Source organism: Mobula hypostoma, chromosome 9 (assembly GCF_963921235.1).
Source record: "Mobula hypostoma chromosome 9, sMobHyp1.1, whole genome shotgun sequence".
In the NCBI taxonomy this organism is placed as follows: Eukaryota; Metazoa; Chordata; class Chondrichthyes; order Myliobatiformes; family Myliobatidae; genus Mobula; species Mobula hypostoma.
This window is the reverse complement of record NC_086105.1, coordinates 83,388,928-83,406,448: the sequence shown is the minus strand read 5'-3', so window position 1 is coordinate 83,406,448 and position 17,521 is coordinate 83,388,928. Positions and strand designations below refer to the sequence as shown.

Below are 17,521 nucleotides of genomic sequence, written 5' to 3'. Positions count from 1 at the left end.
GTTTGTCATTAATACACATTAATTTTGTCAGTTTGTCAGTTGTGATTTATTTGAAGACTCACTCCTGTTATGACAGGCAAAGCACCCTCTAAATGACAGCAGATGGCTATAATTACACTTGTCCTTCCCATTGACCTCCCTCCAGGTACTTATCCCTGCAAGCAGGGCAAATGCTACACCTGCACTTCAGTCTGTTGGGGTCATTTATTGCGCTCTTGGTGCCCCTCTACATTATGGAGACCTGATGTAGATTGAGAAACTGCTTCATTGAGCACTTTTGCTCTGCCTGTCATAAAAAGCAGGATCTCCCGGTGGCCACCCATTTCAATTCTACTTCACATTCCCATCTTGATATGTCAGTCCATGGCCTCCACTACTGCCATGATGAGGCCACACTCTGGTTGGAGGAACACATCTTATATTCCATATAAGCTCACGGCATGAATATTGATTTCTTTAACTTCTGGAAATTTCTCCCTTTTTCTCCTTCTCTCTTTTCTATTCCCCATTCTGGCTCCCCTCTTACCCCTTCTCTTTTCCTTACCTCCCTCCGATACCTCTCCTCCTTCCCTTTCTCTCACGGTCCATTCTCCTCTCCTATCAGATTCCTTCTCAGCCCTTTACCTCTTTCACCAATTATCTTCCATCTACTTCATCCACCTCTCCCCCAGCCACTCACCTTCGCCCTTACCTGGTTTCATCTATAACCTGCTAGCTTGTATTCTTTCACTCTGCCCACCTTCTTATTGTGGCTTCTTACCCTTCCTTTCCAGTACTGATAAAGAGTCTCGACCCAAAACATCAACGATTTATTTCCCTCCATAAATGCTGCCTGACCTGCTGAGTTCCTCCAGCATTTTGTGTGTTGCTCAAGATTTCCAGCCTCTGTAAAACCTCTTGTGATTATGCCTATTATTTTCTTTATTTGCTCGAGGAAAGGGGACACTGTCATTTTTAGTGGACTTCAAAGAGGAATGGCTTGAGATCTGGCAGATTTTTCTTTTGAAATTAAAGGGTACTTTTGATATTTTAATTAATTTTTCTGATATACTTAAACACACGCATAGTTTTAATTCTGACAGCTGAATGTTTGAGACTTGGACTATGAAGATTAGCAATTGCAAAAACCGACGAAGCAGTTTGAGTGGGAAGTTTATAGAAGTGCCCTTCTATAAACTGGTCCATGGAAATAGTTGTAATCTGTTAAATAATATTTTTAACAGCCAAATAGGCAAGCCATAATAAATGACACCCGTTGCACAGTTTTTTTTCTCTGATGAAGAATAATGATCAATAAATTGGGCTTTCAACTTTATATGGAAATTTAAATAGCGATTAAGGAGATAGTTATAAATAACTTATATAATTGATCTAAATCTGTAAAAGGGGTTTAGTTGAAAAATAATGACTAATGGAAAACCACAAAAAGTTCCTGGGAAAAGGAGGAAGTTGAATTAAAAGTGCATTTATTAGCACTGAATATTTCAGACATCCAATTACAAGAACAAAGAACAGATTGTACTTAATAGTCCCTCCACTTGTGGAGTAAATGCCAATTATTTCTAACAGGTTTTCTCAGGATGGTTAGGGTTTGCAGTTGGTGGATAGGGACAAGTATACTTTTACACATAGATCTTTTCTAATCAAGTCTAGAACTCTTGGCTTGTGTGAGCAGGACAGGCAACGGCAGAATGAAGAATCTTCACCAAGTCATCCAGTAAATTAGACGAAGATCATGATTGCTTTGGAAGCTGAAAGGTCTGAAGGTAGATAGGGTATATGATGCAGATGGTTCTGAAAGAGGTACAGTAGTTGAAGAAGTTATGGAGGCATCAGTAAAGATCTTTCAAGAATCACTAGATTCTGGAATGGTTCCGGAGGACTGGAAAATTTCAAATGTTGCTCCACTCTTTAAGGGAGGGAGGCAGAAGAAATGAAACTATAGGTCAGTTAACCTGACTTCAGTGGTTGGAATGAAGTTTCAGGTTAAATTGAGGCACATGATAAAATAGGCCAAAGTCAGCATGGTTTCCTTAAGGTGAGATCTTCCCTGACAAATCTGTTGGGAATCTTTGAGGAAATAGCAAGCAGGATAGACAAAGGAGAGTCAGTGGATGCTGTTTACTTAGATTTTCAGAAGGCTTTTGACAAAGTGCTGCATGTGAAGCTGCTTAACAAGATAAGAGCCCATGGTATTACAGGAAGAATACTAGAATGGATAGATTATTGGCTGATTGGCAGGAGACAAAGAGTGGGAATAAATGGGATCTTTTCTGGTTGACTGCTGGTGTTATTCTGCAGGGGTCAGTGTTGGGACTATTGCTTATCACGGGTTATTTCAGTGACTTGGATGACAAAGTTGATGGTTTTGTGGCCAGATTTGCAGCTGATAGAAGATTGGTTGAGGGGCAAGTAGCACTGAGGAAGCAGGGATTCTGCAGAAGGGCTGAGACAGATTAGGAGAATGGGCAAAGAAGCGGCAGATGGGATATAGTGTAGGGAAGTGTATGATCATGCATTTTGGTAGAAGGAATAAAGGCTTAGACTATTTTCTAAACAGGAAGAAAATTCAAAAATCAGATACTTGGGAGTCCTGGTGCAGGATTCCCTAAAGGTTAACTTGCAGGTTGAGTCAGAAGGCAAATGTGATGTTAACATTCACTTTGAGAGGATTAGAATATAAAAGCAAGCACGTAATGCTAAGGTCTTATAAGGCATTTGTCAGACCGCACATGGAGTATTATGAGCAGTTTTGGGCCCCTTCTCTAAGAAAAGATGTGCGGGCATTGGAGAGGATCCAGAGAAGGTTTGTGAGAATGATTCTGGGAATGAAAGGGTTAAAGTTTAAGAAGCTTTTGATAGCTCTAGGCCCATTCTCACTGATATTTAGAAGAATGGGGGGTTGAAAAAGGAGGAAGACAGTGGATATGCAGGGGTTACTTCTTATAGTGAGGGAGTCTAAGACAAAGGCACAGCCTCATAATAAAGGGCTGTCATTTAGAACAGAGATGAGGAAGAATTTCTTTAGCCAGAGCATAGAGAATCTGTGGAATTCTTTGACACAGATGGCTGTGGTCTTTGGGTATATTTAAAGTGGAGGTTCTTGATTAGCCAAGGCCCCAAAAGTTACAGGGAGAGGCAGGAGAATGGGGTTGAGAGGGATAATAAATAAGCCAAACTTGCAGGACTAAATGGCTTAATGCTGCTCTTATATCTAACAGTGTTATGGTGTAAAATCAAGGCCACTGTTGATAGTGTTGGCATTACAAGAAAAATCCAAAAGTAGGGAAAGAAACAGAAACAGAAATTTGCATTCAAATAGTGTATGATCTGCCTGCACCTGGAGGTAGTTGCTTTTAAGAGGGGCATGATGGTGAAGCTATGGATTCTGGTCCCAACTGACATATTTATTCAGAATTCTCTTCCAAGGATGTTTCTAACAATATGGTTGGGATACCTGGAGGAAAGGCAGCAGGGGAACTCTTGAAACAGATAAGAAAGGGAGTGCAGCTGACTGAAGTTGTCAGGCTGGAAGTGATAGGTCAGATCCTCCATCCTGTGTGAGCTAGAGAACTGGGGCGGGATTTCTAATTATACATTCATGCAAGAATTGATAGGGATAAGAATTACAAAATGGGTGTTGAATGAAATAGATATGTATTCCCAAGGTATTCTACAGGCATATTAAGAGCAAGAGGGTAGTCAGGGAAGCAGTTCATCTTTTTAGCAACCAAAGGGATAATCTAAGTGTGAAAGAAGGGTATGTTAAGCAATGTTACTCATCTGTAATCACCAGAGAGATGGACATAGAGGACAGTGAATTCAGAGAGGGGTGTTAAATATGGATCAAGCAGGCTTGGTGGATCAAGAGACTCACTTCTTCTTGTGACTCATATGTTCATTGATTGCATAAATCAAAAACCAAACAGAAATCTGGTTCGACAGTTTTGATTAGCTGTCATGTGGACATGTATTTAACATTACTGACACGAACGTTGTCAATTTTTTTCCAGGAATTTGTTTGATTGGATGGTCTACCTGTTGCTCTTTGCTCTGATTGGAACTTACATAGCTGATCTGTCAATGACAAGTGAAAGCATTCACACAACCCACATTCGAATCTGTGCAGTGACCATCATATTCCTTTGGTTACGAGTCATGAAACACGTACGAGCAATCAGGTATGGAACCTCCCTGCTTTTCTTTTTGTTTTCACTTGAATGTCAAAGCACCAAAATCTGCCAATGTTTCCTGCTTTCCTTTCGTTTTGCGATGATCATTTGAAGGTGCAAGTTGTAAAGTGGATGAATTTTATTCATCACCCTATTCATCTTGTTAAACTCTCGGCACAGCTTTATGGCTAAGCTGCTCAAATTTAAGTCTGACACTTGCCTAGTTGAATTTTTAAGAGTTATTCTGTATAAAAGTTGCTTGGCATCAAGTCATAGATTGTGGTGCTGGTATGAGGAAGTTTACCAAATCTCTGCTGAATTTTACTCCAGCTATCCCTTCAGCTCTCTGTTCTAGTTTCGAAAAATGGATATGTGTAAGTATTATTTCTGTGAAAAAAACAGGCTTTATACACAGTTTACTTCCAATCATGCTCAGTAAAATGGTGGCTGAATGAATGAAAATAATGCAAGCAAGATAGCGAAGCATTATCAGCCTACAAGAGGAGAGGCCGTACTTGATCTGGTATTGTGAAATGAACTTGGTCAGGTGTCAGGTCTCTCAGTGGGAGAGCATTTTGGAGATAGTGATCACAATTCTATCTTCTTTACCATAGCATTGAAGAGGAATAGGAACAGACAAGTTAGGGAAACATTTAATTGGAATAAGGGGAAATATGAGGCTATTAGGCAGGAACTTGGAAGCATAAATTGGGAACAAATGTTCTCAGGGAAACATACGGAAGAAATGTGGCAAATGTTCAGGGGATATTTGGGTGGGATTCTGAGCAGGTACGTTCCAATGGGATGTGGAAAGGATGGTAGGGTACAGGAACTGTGGTGTACAAAGGCTGTTGTAAATCTAGTAATTTTCATTTTTAAATCTTTTTTATTAATTATTATTGAAAATCAACAAAAAAACATTAAAGTAATCAAGTCAACATGTACAATAAGAATTAAATTATCAAAAAACTGATTAACAAAGCTGAACAATATATCAATAATAAGAAGAAAAAAATAAAATGTTCCAACTTTTTTTTTGGAAAAAAGAAGGAAGGAAAAAAGAACACCTACTAACTGAAACAAAAAAACCCTACTAACAAAAAAAATCGAAAAAAAAACATTGGGAGCACAACCCCGGAGCTATTCGCCATACAAGCTTCCATAAAAGAAAAACATCAATCCGCCAACTCAAATCCATTTAAACTAGGACCATCTTAATCAACTTAAATCAAATGATAGTAGCAGGCAAAAGAACCCCACCTTTCCTCAAAGTCAAATCGATTCTGATTTTCACCAAACTAAGAGATAACATCACCTGAGAGAACCATTGTATCAAGGTGGGAGCAGAGGCATCTTTCCATTTTAATAAAATAGCCCTTCTGGCCAACAATGTGACAAATGCAATTACATGTTGGTCTGATATAGAAATACCATATTGAGGGATTATACTGAACAAAACTGTCAATTTATTAGGTTGTAAATTAATTTTTAAAGCTTTAGAAATTGTAGAGAAAGTAGATTTCCAAAACTGTTTCAAATATAAAACACAACCAAAACATATGTGTCAATGTAGCTGTCTCAGTTTTGCATCTATCACACTGACTATCAACATTAGGAAATATTTTAGACAGTCTCTCCTTTGACAAATAGTAACGATGTACAATTTTAAACTGAATTAAAGAGTGACTGGCACAAATCGAAGAAGAGTTAACCAACTTCAAAATTTGCAACCAATCCTCTGTTATCAAGGTCATGTTAAGCTCTCTTTCCCAATCTTGCTTAATCTTAAGTAAAGGATAATTGTACTGTTGTAATAGTAAATTATAAATTTTCCCAGTAAAACTTTTCACTAAAGGATTTATTTTTAAAATGATGTCTAACAGGCCAGAATCTTGTATATATGGAAAATTGCTTAAGTATTCTTGTAAGAAATTTCTGACCTGAAGAAATGTGAGTATGAGAGAGAATATTTAGTTACTAATTTCTCAAAAGACATCAATTTCCCTTCTTGGAACAGATCCATGAAGGAATAAACTCCTTTATTCCTCCAAAGAGAAAAGGTAGGATCACTAAGGGAAGGTTTAAATAAATAGTTTTGATAAATTAAACTAAGAAGGTTAAATTTTTTAAGATTAAAAAATTATGAAACTGATATCAAATTCGTAATGACTGCTTCATCATAGGATGTAGATTTAGATTAGAGATTTTGGCTAGTTGTACAGGTAAAGAAGCTCCTAATAATAAAGTTAAGTAAAATTAGTCAAGAAGAAAAGAAGAGCTTAAGAAAGGTTCAAAAAACTCAGTTATGATAGAGATTATAAGGCTAGCAGGAATGAGCTTAAGAAAGAAATTAGGACAGCTAGAAGGGGCCATGAGAAGACCCTGGCAGACAGGATTAAGGAAAACCCTGAGACGTTCTACTAGTATGTGAAGAGCAAGAGGGTAAGACGTGAGAGAATAGGACCATTCAAATGTGACAGTTTTTTTTCATGTCGTACCAGACATTCAGCCATTCTTGTCTGGCACGTGGTGTCAGGGTCATGTTATAAACGTTTCCCTTGTATTTTTTACGAGGCCGAGTGGCTAGCTCGACACTAAATCCGGCACGGATGGATAGCATGCTCGGGGGTGGCCCGACCTGGATTCAAACTCGGGAACCTTCATTCCAGATTCCGGCGCTGATCTCACTGCGCCACCAGCCGGCCTAGTGTGACAGTGGAAAAGTGTGTATGGAACCGGAGGAAATAGCAGAGGTACTTAATGAATACTTTACCTCAGTATTCACTATGGAAAAGGATCTTGGCGATTGTAGGGATGACTTGCAGTGGACTGAAAAGCTTGAGCATGTAGGTATTAATAACGAGGACATGCGGGAGCTTTTGGAAAGCATCAAGTTGGATAAGTCACCAGGACTGGACAGGATGTACCCCAGGCTACTGTGGGAAGCGAGGGAGTAGATTGCTGAGCCTCTAGCAATGATCTTTGCATCATCAATGAGGACAGGAGAGGTTCAGGAGAACTGGAGGTTTGTGGATGTTGCTCCCTTATTCAAGAAAGGGAGTAGGAATAGCCCAGGAAATTACAGACCAGTGAGTCTTACTTCAGTGGTTGGTAAGTTGGTGGAGAAGATCCTGAGAGGCAGGACTTATGAACATTTGGAAAGGCATAATATGACTAGGAATAGTCAGCATGGCTTTGTCAAAGGCAGGTCGTACCTTACGAGGCTGACTGGATTTTCTGAGGATGTCACTAAACACATTGATAAAGGTAGAGCCGTAGATGTAGAGTATGTGGATTTTAGCAAGGCATTTGATAAGGTACCCCATGCAAGGTTTATTGAGAAAGTAAGGAGGCATGGGATCCAAGGGGACATTGCTTTGTGGATCCAGAACTGGCTTGCCTGCAGAAGGTAAAGAGTGGTTGTAGACGGTTCATATTCTGCATGGAGGCAGGTGACCAGTGGTGTGCCTCTGGGATCTGTTCTGGGACCCCTACACTTCGTGATTTTTATAAATGACCTGGATGAGAAAATGGAGGGATGGGTTAGTAAATTTGCTGATGACACAAAGGCCAGGGTGTTGTGGATAGTGTAGCGGGCTATCAGAGGTTCCAACGGGACATTGATAGGATGCAAAACTGAGCTGAGAAGTGGCAGATGGAATTTAATCCAAATAAGTGTGAGGTGGTTCATTTTGGTAGGTCAAATATGATGGCAGAATATAGCATTAATGTTAAGACTCTTGGCAGTGTGGAGGATCAGAGGGATCTTGGGTTCCAAGTCCATAGGATACTCAAAGCTGCTACGTAGGTTGACTCTGTGGTTAAGAAGGCATACAGTGCATTGGCCTTCACCAATCGTGGGATTCAGTTTAAGAGCCAAGAGGTAATGTTGCAGGTATATAGGACCCTGGTCAGATCCCACTTGGAGTACTGTGCTCAATTCTGGTCACTTCACTACAGGAAGGATTTAGAAACTATAGAAAGGGTGCAGAGGAGATTTACAAGAATGTTGTCTGGATTGGGGAGCATGCCTTATGAGAATAGGTTGAGTGAACTCGGCCTTTTCTCCTTGGAGCGACGAAGGATGAGAGGTGACCTGCTAGAGGTGTTCAAGATAATGAGAGGCATTGATTGTGTGGATAGTCAGAGGCTTTTCCCCAGGGCTGAAATGGCTAACACAAGAGGGCATAGTTTTAAGGTGCTTGGAAGTAGGTACAGAGGAGATATCAGGGGTAAGTTTTTTTACGCAGAGAATGGTGAGTGCGTGGAGTGGGCCAGCAGCGGCAGTGGTGGAGGCGGAAATGATAGGGTCTTTTAAGAGACTCCTGGATGGCTACATGGAGGGCTATGGGTAAAGCCTAGGTAATTCTCAGGTAGGGACATGTTTGGCACAGCTTTGTGGGCAGAAGGGCCTGTATTGTGCTGTAGGTTTTCTATGTTTCTATGTTTCTATATGACTTTGTCTCACTATATGTGACTGGACTTGGGTGAGAAAAAGAATTATTCTATGCTACAGCCTGTTAGTTCCAACATAAGCAGGTCTTGTATTTGTTCAGCTGCTGGAAGTTAGGAGATAATAACCACTCAAGAAGCTCAGAAGGATCCTGGACAAAGCACCCCTCTCAATTCACGGATGCTGTACATGGTTTTAAATACAGGGATATATGGTCAATATTATCTTTATTTCTGTTGTTATTTCATTTCAAACAACTTAAGTGTTTCTGTTTTTATTTTTTTAACGTCTCTGATTGTAGACATACCAAGGTGACAAAAGGAGTCTGAATGAATGGTCTCAGCCTGAAGTGTTGAGTTTATTCCCCTCCGTAGCTGCTGCATAGCCTGCTGAATTCCTCCAGCAATTTGTGTGTGTTGCTTAAGATTTCCAGCATTTGCAAAACTTCTTGTGCCTTTGTTCCTCTTTTATTAATTCATTTCTTGGGATCTGGCAAAGCCATTATTTTTTGCCCATCCTTAATTGCCTATGAGAAAGAGGCAGAGAGCTGCCACCTTGAACCCTATTCCGATTTTGCACGTCTTAATATTCTTGCAAAATGCTACCTATTTTTAAAAAATCACCATGATTTCTCTCCTCCCTGTGCTAAAAATGTCTCAGTATTAGGCTTCTGAAGAGTGGCTCTAAAGGTTCATGTGCAGCTATTAAAAAGCTGATGTCCTGTGCCAGTTTCTTCGAACAATGCACTCCTTGCTCTCAAGAATTTCTCATTTTCACCAAGCAATCAAAATGTTTGCCAATGGGAAATCTTTCCAAGCATAATCTTTGAACTCTCATGAACTTGATGCTATGCAACTGTCAGCTGCACCTGCACACACACATGTTCACATTTCCCACCATGCAGTGAAAACATAATAACAAAGATGGCATTTAATAATTCTACACCAACAGTGGGAGGGTGGAGTGAGAAAGAAAACAGGAGATGATGAGAGAGGAAGACTACTTTCATCACAGTTGAATCAGCATTCACATTTTTATAAACACATAAAATTACTACCCCTCTCCTTTCTCTCTTTTTCCATTCCCCATTCTGGCTCCCTTCTTACCTCTTCTCTCCTGTCTACTACCTCCCTCTGGGTCCCCTTCTCCTTCCCTTTCTCCCATGGCCCACTCTCCTCTCCAATCTGATTCTTTCTTTTTCAGACCTTTATTCCTTCCAACTATCCTCTCTCACCTTCATCCACACTCACCCACCACCTTCTGCCTCACCTGGTCTCACCTATCATCTACCATCTTCTTACTTCATACCCCCCCCCAACCCACCTTCTCCCTCTCCTGGCCTCACCTATTGCCTGCCAGCTTGTACTCCTTCCCCTCCACCCGCCTTCTTATTCTGGCTTCATCCCCCTTCCTTTCCTGTCCCAATGAAGGGTCTCGACACAAAACGTTGGCTCTTTATTCCTGTCCATAGATGCCCCCTGGCCTACTGAGTTTAACAGTACAGCACAGGAACATGCACTTCGGCCACAATAAGTTCTTCCAGCATTTCCAGCATCATTAGAATCTCTTGTATTTTAAATGTCTATAGGTGCTGTTCTAGTGACCTACAAGATAAAGAGACCAATGTGGTGAGATGGATACGAGGTATTGGCATGCAGTAACTGTAAGCTACTGTTGAGGATGGGACCAAGAAATCTGTAGCACACTGTTTAAGAGCCTGTTCCACTGGTCATCTTGTTAATATCTGTGCTCAATACCTACAAACGTTTGTATTTCCTCCATCATTCTTTGATTTCCTTCATATCCATAAATCCATCCATCTCTATTTTGAATGAACTCAGTGACTGTGCCTATTCAGAATAGCGAATTCCAAAGATTAACACCCACTATCTAAAGAAATTTCTTTTCACCTCAGTCCTAAATTCATAGTGAATGTATTTCGAGATATAACTCCTGGTGCAGGGTCTATTGAGCACTGTGTTAAGTCCAAAATTGATAGAAAAATATGGGGAGCCCAGGGATAAACGTATGTAAGCACTTTGTTTTTACTTTTAGTGAGATGCGCTCTTATGATGTGGTGGCATAATGACGTTGATGGAACTTTTCAAGTGCGTTCAGATGTCATCGGTATGTTGTCCAGGTTTCTGATGCATACAGGAGCGTTGGGATTACCACTGCTTTGTACACTAACAATTTGATGTCTGTTCGGATGTCACGATCATGAAAGACTCTTGCCTGGAGATGTGCAAAAGCTGTTCCAGTGCATTTAAGACGATGTTGGATCTCGTCATTAAGGTCGACATTGGAGGAGAGGTGACTTCCAAGATATGGAAAGTGGTCCACATTTTCCAGGGTTATTTCGCCAAGTTGAAATGATGGTTCTATCCGATTTGCCTCAATTTGTGATGGTTGATAGATGATCTGAGTCTTCTTGGAACTGAATCTTCCTGAGTCTTCTTGAGTCTTCGAAACATCTTAAATATCTGCTGGGAAGGTAGAAGAACCAACGTCAGAGTGCTAAATGAAGCAAAAACAACAAGCATTGAAGCCTACGTCATCAAGAACCAACTAAGATGGAGCAGTCATGTTGTTCAGATGAAAGACGAACGTCTGCCGAAACAAATCTTCTACTCCCAACTTAAAGAAGGCAGACAACAGAAGAGATTCAAAGACCTCTTAAAAGCCAACATGAAGAAATGTAACATCGACATCAACAATTGGGAAACCAATACCAAGGACAGGAAACTCTGGCAAGCCATCATCCGCGAAGGAACAGCAACTTTCGAAGCCAACAGGTGTGCAGAATTAGAAGAAAAAAGAAGAAAATGGAAAGAGAGACAGTAACAATCAAATCCCGATCTGCCATCTGGAACTACCTGCCCTGAATGCGGAAGAATTTTCAAAGCCAAGATTGGACTCATAAGCCACTTGAGAGCCCGTAAGTAGATCAACAGAACAAAGACCATCATCCTCGACCTCGAGGGATAGCCACGACAACGACGACGATAATGACGCATGCTATTCACAAACTTTTACATATAACCCATAATGAATTTTGTAAATACCAAAAATGCTTAATCAAACAATATATTTACAATAGTACTCAAACATTACTGCAATATTAAATACACTTCACTCTGCTTGGCAGCAGAGACTTGTGGCTGTGAAACAACCTCGAGTTCTAGGGCCTCCTCCTTGGTGGTTGTAGGAGTTGACTCTGGGACTGTAGGGAGTGGTTCTGACAGCTCAAGACCCCTTTCATCTCTAACAGTTGACACTACTGTCCTCAACTGATCGATGTGTCATCTCCAAATGATATCACATGCAGTCTTCACTGTGTAGGAGAGTGGGTCCAGTTATGTGCTTAACCTTTCCAAGTACTCACTTTAGATCACCTGCATAGTCCCTCATCAGAACTGCTTGTCCGGGAGTGAAACATTGAACCTCCTTGTTTGAGGGACCTTCAGTTTGTCTCCTCTGTTTGTCCTGCATACTCCTTCTGAGATTGGGTTTGAGAAGATCCAAGTGTGAATGCAAGGGATGACCCAGAAACAGCATAGCTGGTGAGTTGTTGGTTGTGGAGTGTGCTGCATTGTGATATGCAAGCAGGAAATTGGCCTTCTTCTAATTCAGTGTCAGTGTAATGTGTTCTGATATTGCTCACAGTGTGTTCTTTAGACTCAGGACAAACCTTTCTGTGAAGCCATTTGTAGCTGAGTCATGCAATACAGATGTAATATGCCTTATTCCATTCACTTTCAGGAATGACTGAAACTTTTGCGAAATAAACTGTGGTCCATAGTTCTGGAACTCCAGTCCTTGAGGAGAGGCTTCTCAGTACATCAACAGTATGTGAGGCTGTAGTGGAGGCTACTGGGAACACTTCTAGACACTTTGTAGCTGCATCCACTACTACCAAGAAATTTGTCCCTCTGAACAGTCCAATGAAATCCACATAAATCCTCTGCCAGGGCAATGCTGGCTGGTCCCTGGGATAGAGAAACGCTGCTTTTGGCATCTTCTGGATGTGTTGGCATCCCAAACAGTGCATGGCAAGCTACTCAATTTACTGATCTGTCACAGGCTACCAGACAAAACTTCAAGCAAACACGTACATTTTGACCCCACCTACATGTAGCTCCTCCAACACTTTAGCTCTCAGCTTAGATGGTAAAACAACTTTCAATTCCACATAAGACAACCCCCATCAAGGATAAGTTTATCCTAGCACTGGTATCTATTTTGGGTTGCCATATAGACCTGAGACAGTGTGGGGTCTTTTCTGCTTTCTCTTTGGATCATCTCTGCTGTAATAGGGAAACTTTTGATTTGCATTAGTGAGAACGCGGCAAGAGAAGTGTCCTCTTTTGTAAATTATTCAGATATTTCCTTTTCCAAGGGTTAATGGGACAATCCATCAGCATTTCCATGAATAGTTGTCCCCTTGAATTCAATCTTGTACTTGTGTCTCTGCACTCATGCTGCTGCTGTTTGTGGACCACCCTTCTGTGGATTGTAAATAGACAGTAGTTGTTGATGATCAGGAATGAGCGTAAGCTCTCTCCCAAACAGGTACTGGTTAAAATGTTTTATACCTCAAACCAATGTCCTGTCAATGTCCCGTCGGAACCTCTGCAACGGTAAGGAAAGATAATGCAAAGGCTATGGTGCGGTCACTTCTAAAACATGTGACATGACACCTCATACCATAAGGTGAGGCATCACAGGCAAGCTTCACTGGACGATATGGATCATAATGTGTCGATACAGTGTCTGATGTCACCATTTCCTTTGTCTTTTGGAAAGACACCTCACGCTGCTTTGTCCATTGCCATTTCTTCCCAAACTGTAGTAATGAGTTCAAGGGGTGGAGCACAGTAGCTGGGTTTGACAGGAACCTGTTATAGTAATTGACAAATCCTAAAAAGGACCACAACTGTGATGCATCCTTTGGCCTTGGGGCATCCACCAATGTTTGAATTTTTTTCAGCACACTTATGTAATTCTTGTACATCAGTAGTGTAACCACGGTAAGTGATGATTGGTTTAACAAACTGTTGCATCGTGCTCTGAGCCCATATTCTTCTAGTGTTTATAACACCATTTGAGATTCTGGTGTTGTTCCTTCTCATCCTTACCAGTAACAATGATGTTATCCAGGTAACACTGGGTGCCAGGACAGCTTTGCAGCACCTGGTCCATAGCTTTCCACCAAAGTGCAGGTGTAGAAGAAGCTACTCCAAAAAATAAGCACATTATAGTGATAAAGCTCTTTGTGAGTGTTTATGGTGAGAAACACATTGGACTCTTCTACCTTCTCCATCTGTAGGTAGGCCTCAGCTAAGTCCACTTTGCTGAAGTGTTTTCTTCCGGAAAGGCTTGCAAAGATATCCTCTATCCTGGGCAGGGGGCATTGATCTACTTTCAGTTCTGGGTTGATAGTGACCTTAAAATCACCATAAATCCTGACCGTCCCATTCTTCTTAGATACTGGGATCACTGACATTGCCAAGGGGCTCCACCCAACCCTGGAAAGAATTCCTTCAGCTTCCATGCAATCTAGCTCACTGGGTACTTTATCACAGATGATATAAAGAACTGGCAGGGCTTTGTAAAACTTGGGTCTGGCATTTTCATTTAACTCTATTTTGCCCTTGATACATTTGAGTTTTCCAATGCCATCTGTGAACACTGCTGTGGCATCATCCAGTATCTTAATTTGCTTTCAGTTGACTCAATTGCAGGGGATGTGGCATGCAAATAGTGGATAAATCTCAGTATCTTTGAATTCAAACTCATTTTGTCAAATGACTGAAACAGCCGAGCCAGTGTCCATTCCATTTTAATTAATTTACCTTTAAATTCTGATGTTAGCCATATTGCTTGCCTCTCGTTAGTTTTCACATCTTAAATTTCAAGGCTACTCGGTCCTGTATCTCGCTAATCATTATAATTTTTTTTATCAACAGCATGCAGATTAGCATTCTTTTTGAAACTGCAACTTGAAGTTGTATCTTTTTCTCTTCCCTGTGCAGTCCATTTAATTTTGTTTGCCCAACATGCTCTTTCTATGTATCCTATTTTGTTGCATTTTCTGCAAGTTTTTCCTTTAAACTTGCATTAGTCTGGTATATGTGAGCCCTGCCACAATGGTAACACAAGTTGTTCAGCCAGGTCGATTTCTGTTTGGACATTGCAATTTTGTTCATGCTCACTTTCATTCCTGACTGTAAATCACTTGCATCTCTGTATGCCTTTTCCATTGATACAGCAATTCCAACAGCTCATGTAAATGTGAGTTGAGCTGTTTTAGAAAGCTTTCTTGTAAGATTCCACAAACTAAACAATCTGCCAGTGCATCATTGAGGCCATCACTGAAATGACAACGTTTAATCTCTTCCATTCAGCCAGGTAAGCTGAAATGGACTCCACTTCCTTTTGATTCTACTTATGAAACGTAAAATGTTCTACAATCCACAATGGTTTCCATTCTAAGTGTTCCTACATTACTTTCATGATATTGGCAGAGCTAACTTCTGCTGGTTTGGTTGGAGCAGCCAACCTCCTAAGCAAACTGTATGTTTTTCCACCTTACGCATTCAGCAAAAGTGGCACTTGAATTTCGTTGGCTATTTTATTTGCTTCAAAATACTGTTCAATTTGTTCAGTATACATCATCCACTTATCCATTGTGCAATCAAAAGCACCTATTTTTCTGATGTAGCGAGCCATTTCTGCATTTTTATAATTTATTATTAATATCACCCAGTACTCACTATTTAAGAACCCATGAATTTCATCTATTTCTTGTCTTACTTTTAACTTGATCATCTCCTCTTGTGAAGAAAAATATGTGCTGTGCTTTTTTTAACCTCGAACATCTTGCTGCACTTCAACAAGTAGGCAGTATTCTTGGGTTTGTTTTAAAATTTACTCGTTGCCACAGTTATGTTTTGTAACTCCAAAACTAATTGAATGAAAAATGTAGGGAGCCTGGGGATAAATGAGTGTACTTTGTTTTTACTGTTGGCAAGGTGCGCACTACAGACACGGTGGTGTAATCACATATTGTAGTCACGGATCTTTATATACAACCTGTAATGAACTATGTAAATAATGAAGAATGCTTAATCAAACAATATATTTACAACATTACTCAAATATTACTGAAATATTAAATGCACAACAAGTCATGGTCCGGTCCGTGAAGTCCGCATTCCGGTTCACGGTCCGGTCCATCAATCCTCGTTCCGGGTTTGCCTGTTTTCTCCCTTGTTCTGTTATGTGCCTGATTCTAATTTCGGTCTGGCACATAAATACTTCTGCAAACCAGGGATGGTTTGCTGGACTGTTCCTTTGCTCTTTCTTCCCCTTCCACCTGCAACCTTCGCCTGCAACCTATCCTGTATCGCCGTCAAGTTCAACCGCCGGAGTGAGAATGGAGCCTTGCCGCGCCAAGAGAAGGAACTATCTATTGTTGAGTTTGGAACTGTCTCTTTGAGTCCTTGTGTTTAGTGTCCGTGTTCTGCGTACGAGCCCCGGCCCTACATCCTGTGCTTCCCAAGGAGGGGTCCTGAATCTGTGTTCCCGACCTGTGCTCAAGTCCAATACTCTGTGTTCCTGTGTTCCAAGACCAAGTCCCAGCTCCGTGTTCCAGCCCTGTCCAAGTCTGAGCTTCGTGTCCTTGCCCAGCCCAGGGGTACCTCGCCCAGCCTGGTGCTGGAGATTCCTCGTCCTTTGCTGGATCGTCCCCATCCGAATCCTCAGCAGTTCACCTCGGTGGTCATCCTGGCCCTGCATCCTAGAAAGGGTCCCGGCCCAGCATCCAAGAAAGGGTCCTGGCCCTGCGTCCGAGGAAGGGTCCCGGCCCTACTCTCCAAGGAGGAGTCCCAGCTCCGTACCCAAGAGCCTAACCAAGCCGAGTCCAAGAGCCGAGCCAAACCTAGTTCGAGAGCCACGTCCTGTGCTGGAGTTCCCTCATCCTGTTCAGGTGTCTCTCATCCTGTCCAAACCACGTCCTAGAACCTCGTCTTGTCTAAGCCTAGTCCAAGAACCTCATCCTGTCCAAGTCATGGCTTTGTGTTCTCCTCCAGTCCATGTGTCTTGTCCTGTTCAGGAGTTCCATGTCCAGTCCTGTGGCCTAGCTACGTCCAGTCCTGTAACCACGTCTCGTCCTTGCCTAGATCCAGGGTCCGAGCCTGAGTTGAGACACAGGTTCCAGGTCCCTGTCCAGAGTCTGGCTCAGAGTCCTAGCCCAGGCTCCTAGTTCCAAGTTCCTTGTCCTGGTCTTGCTTTCCTAGTCTTAATCCTAGCCCAGGACTTGTCTCATCTAGGGCCCATGTCCACGTCCAGTCTCGGTTCTTCCTTACTCACCTTGATATCTCGATACACCTTGTCCTGTTCCTAGTACTTCAGTGTCTGTGTCTTGCATTTGGGTCCACTCCCAACATCCCCTTGTAACACAACACCCTGTAAGAATATTTAGGTTTCAGTGAGATCACTCTCAATCTTCAGAACTTGAGAACCTATCTCCCCAATCTCTCTTCACTCAGCAAGAAAACTGTCCTGGAACCAATGGAGTCGACCTTTGTTGCACTTAACTTGTATTCTTCTTTCTGCTGGGAGACCTAAATGGTACTCACTATGCCAGTTGTAGTTTTACCAAGTTTCCTTGTAATTATAAATAACATCAGAATTTGTTGGAAATACTCAGCGAGGCAAACAGCATGTATGGAATGAGAAAATCTGCAGTTTCATATCTGGGATCTGTCATGATAACTTTCTTTTTTGCATCTTTATCCCTTACTCAAATCATCTCACAATGAAAACCATCCTACCATTTGTTTTTGAGGTTGCTTGCTGATAGTGAGGATCTGATGTGGGGAATCTGTGGAAG

General features: G+C 41.5%; 1 protein-coding gene across 1 annotated transcript in view; it reads left to right on the top strand.

Moving 5' to 3' along the window:
• LOC134352259 (transient receptor potential cation channel subfamily A member 1-like) overlaps window positions 1–17,521 on the top strand; it is a 130,342-nt gene that overhangs the window by 62,954 nt on the left and 49,867 nt on the right. The window contains exon 13 of the mRNA XM_063059549.1: window positions 4,014–4,181. Coding sequence (XP_062915619.1) covers window positions 4,014–4,181 — 168 coding nt within the window. The remainder of the gene's footprint in view (window positions 1–4,013; window positions 4,182–17,521) is intronic.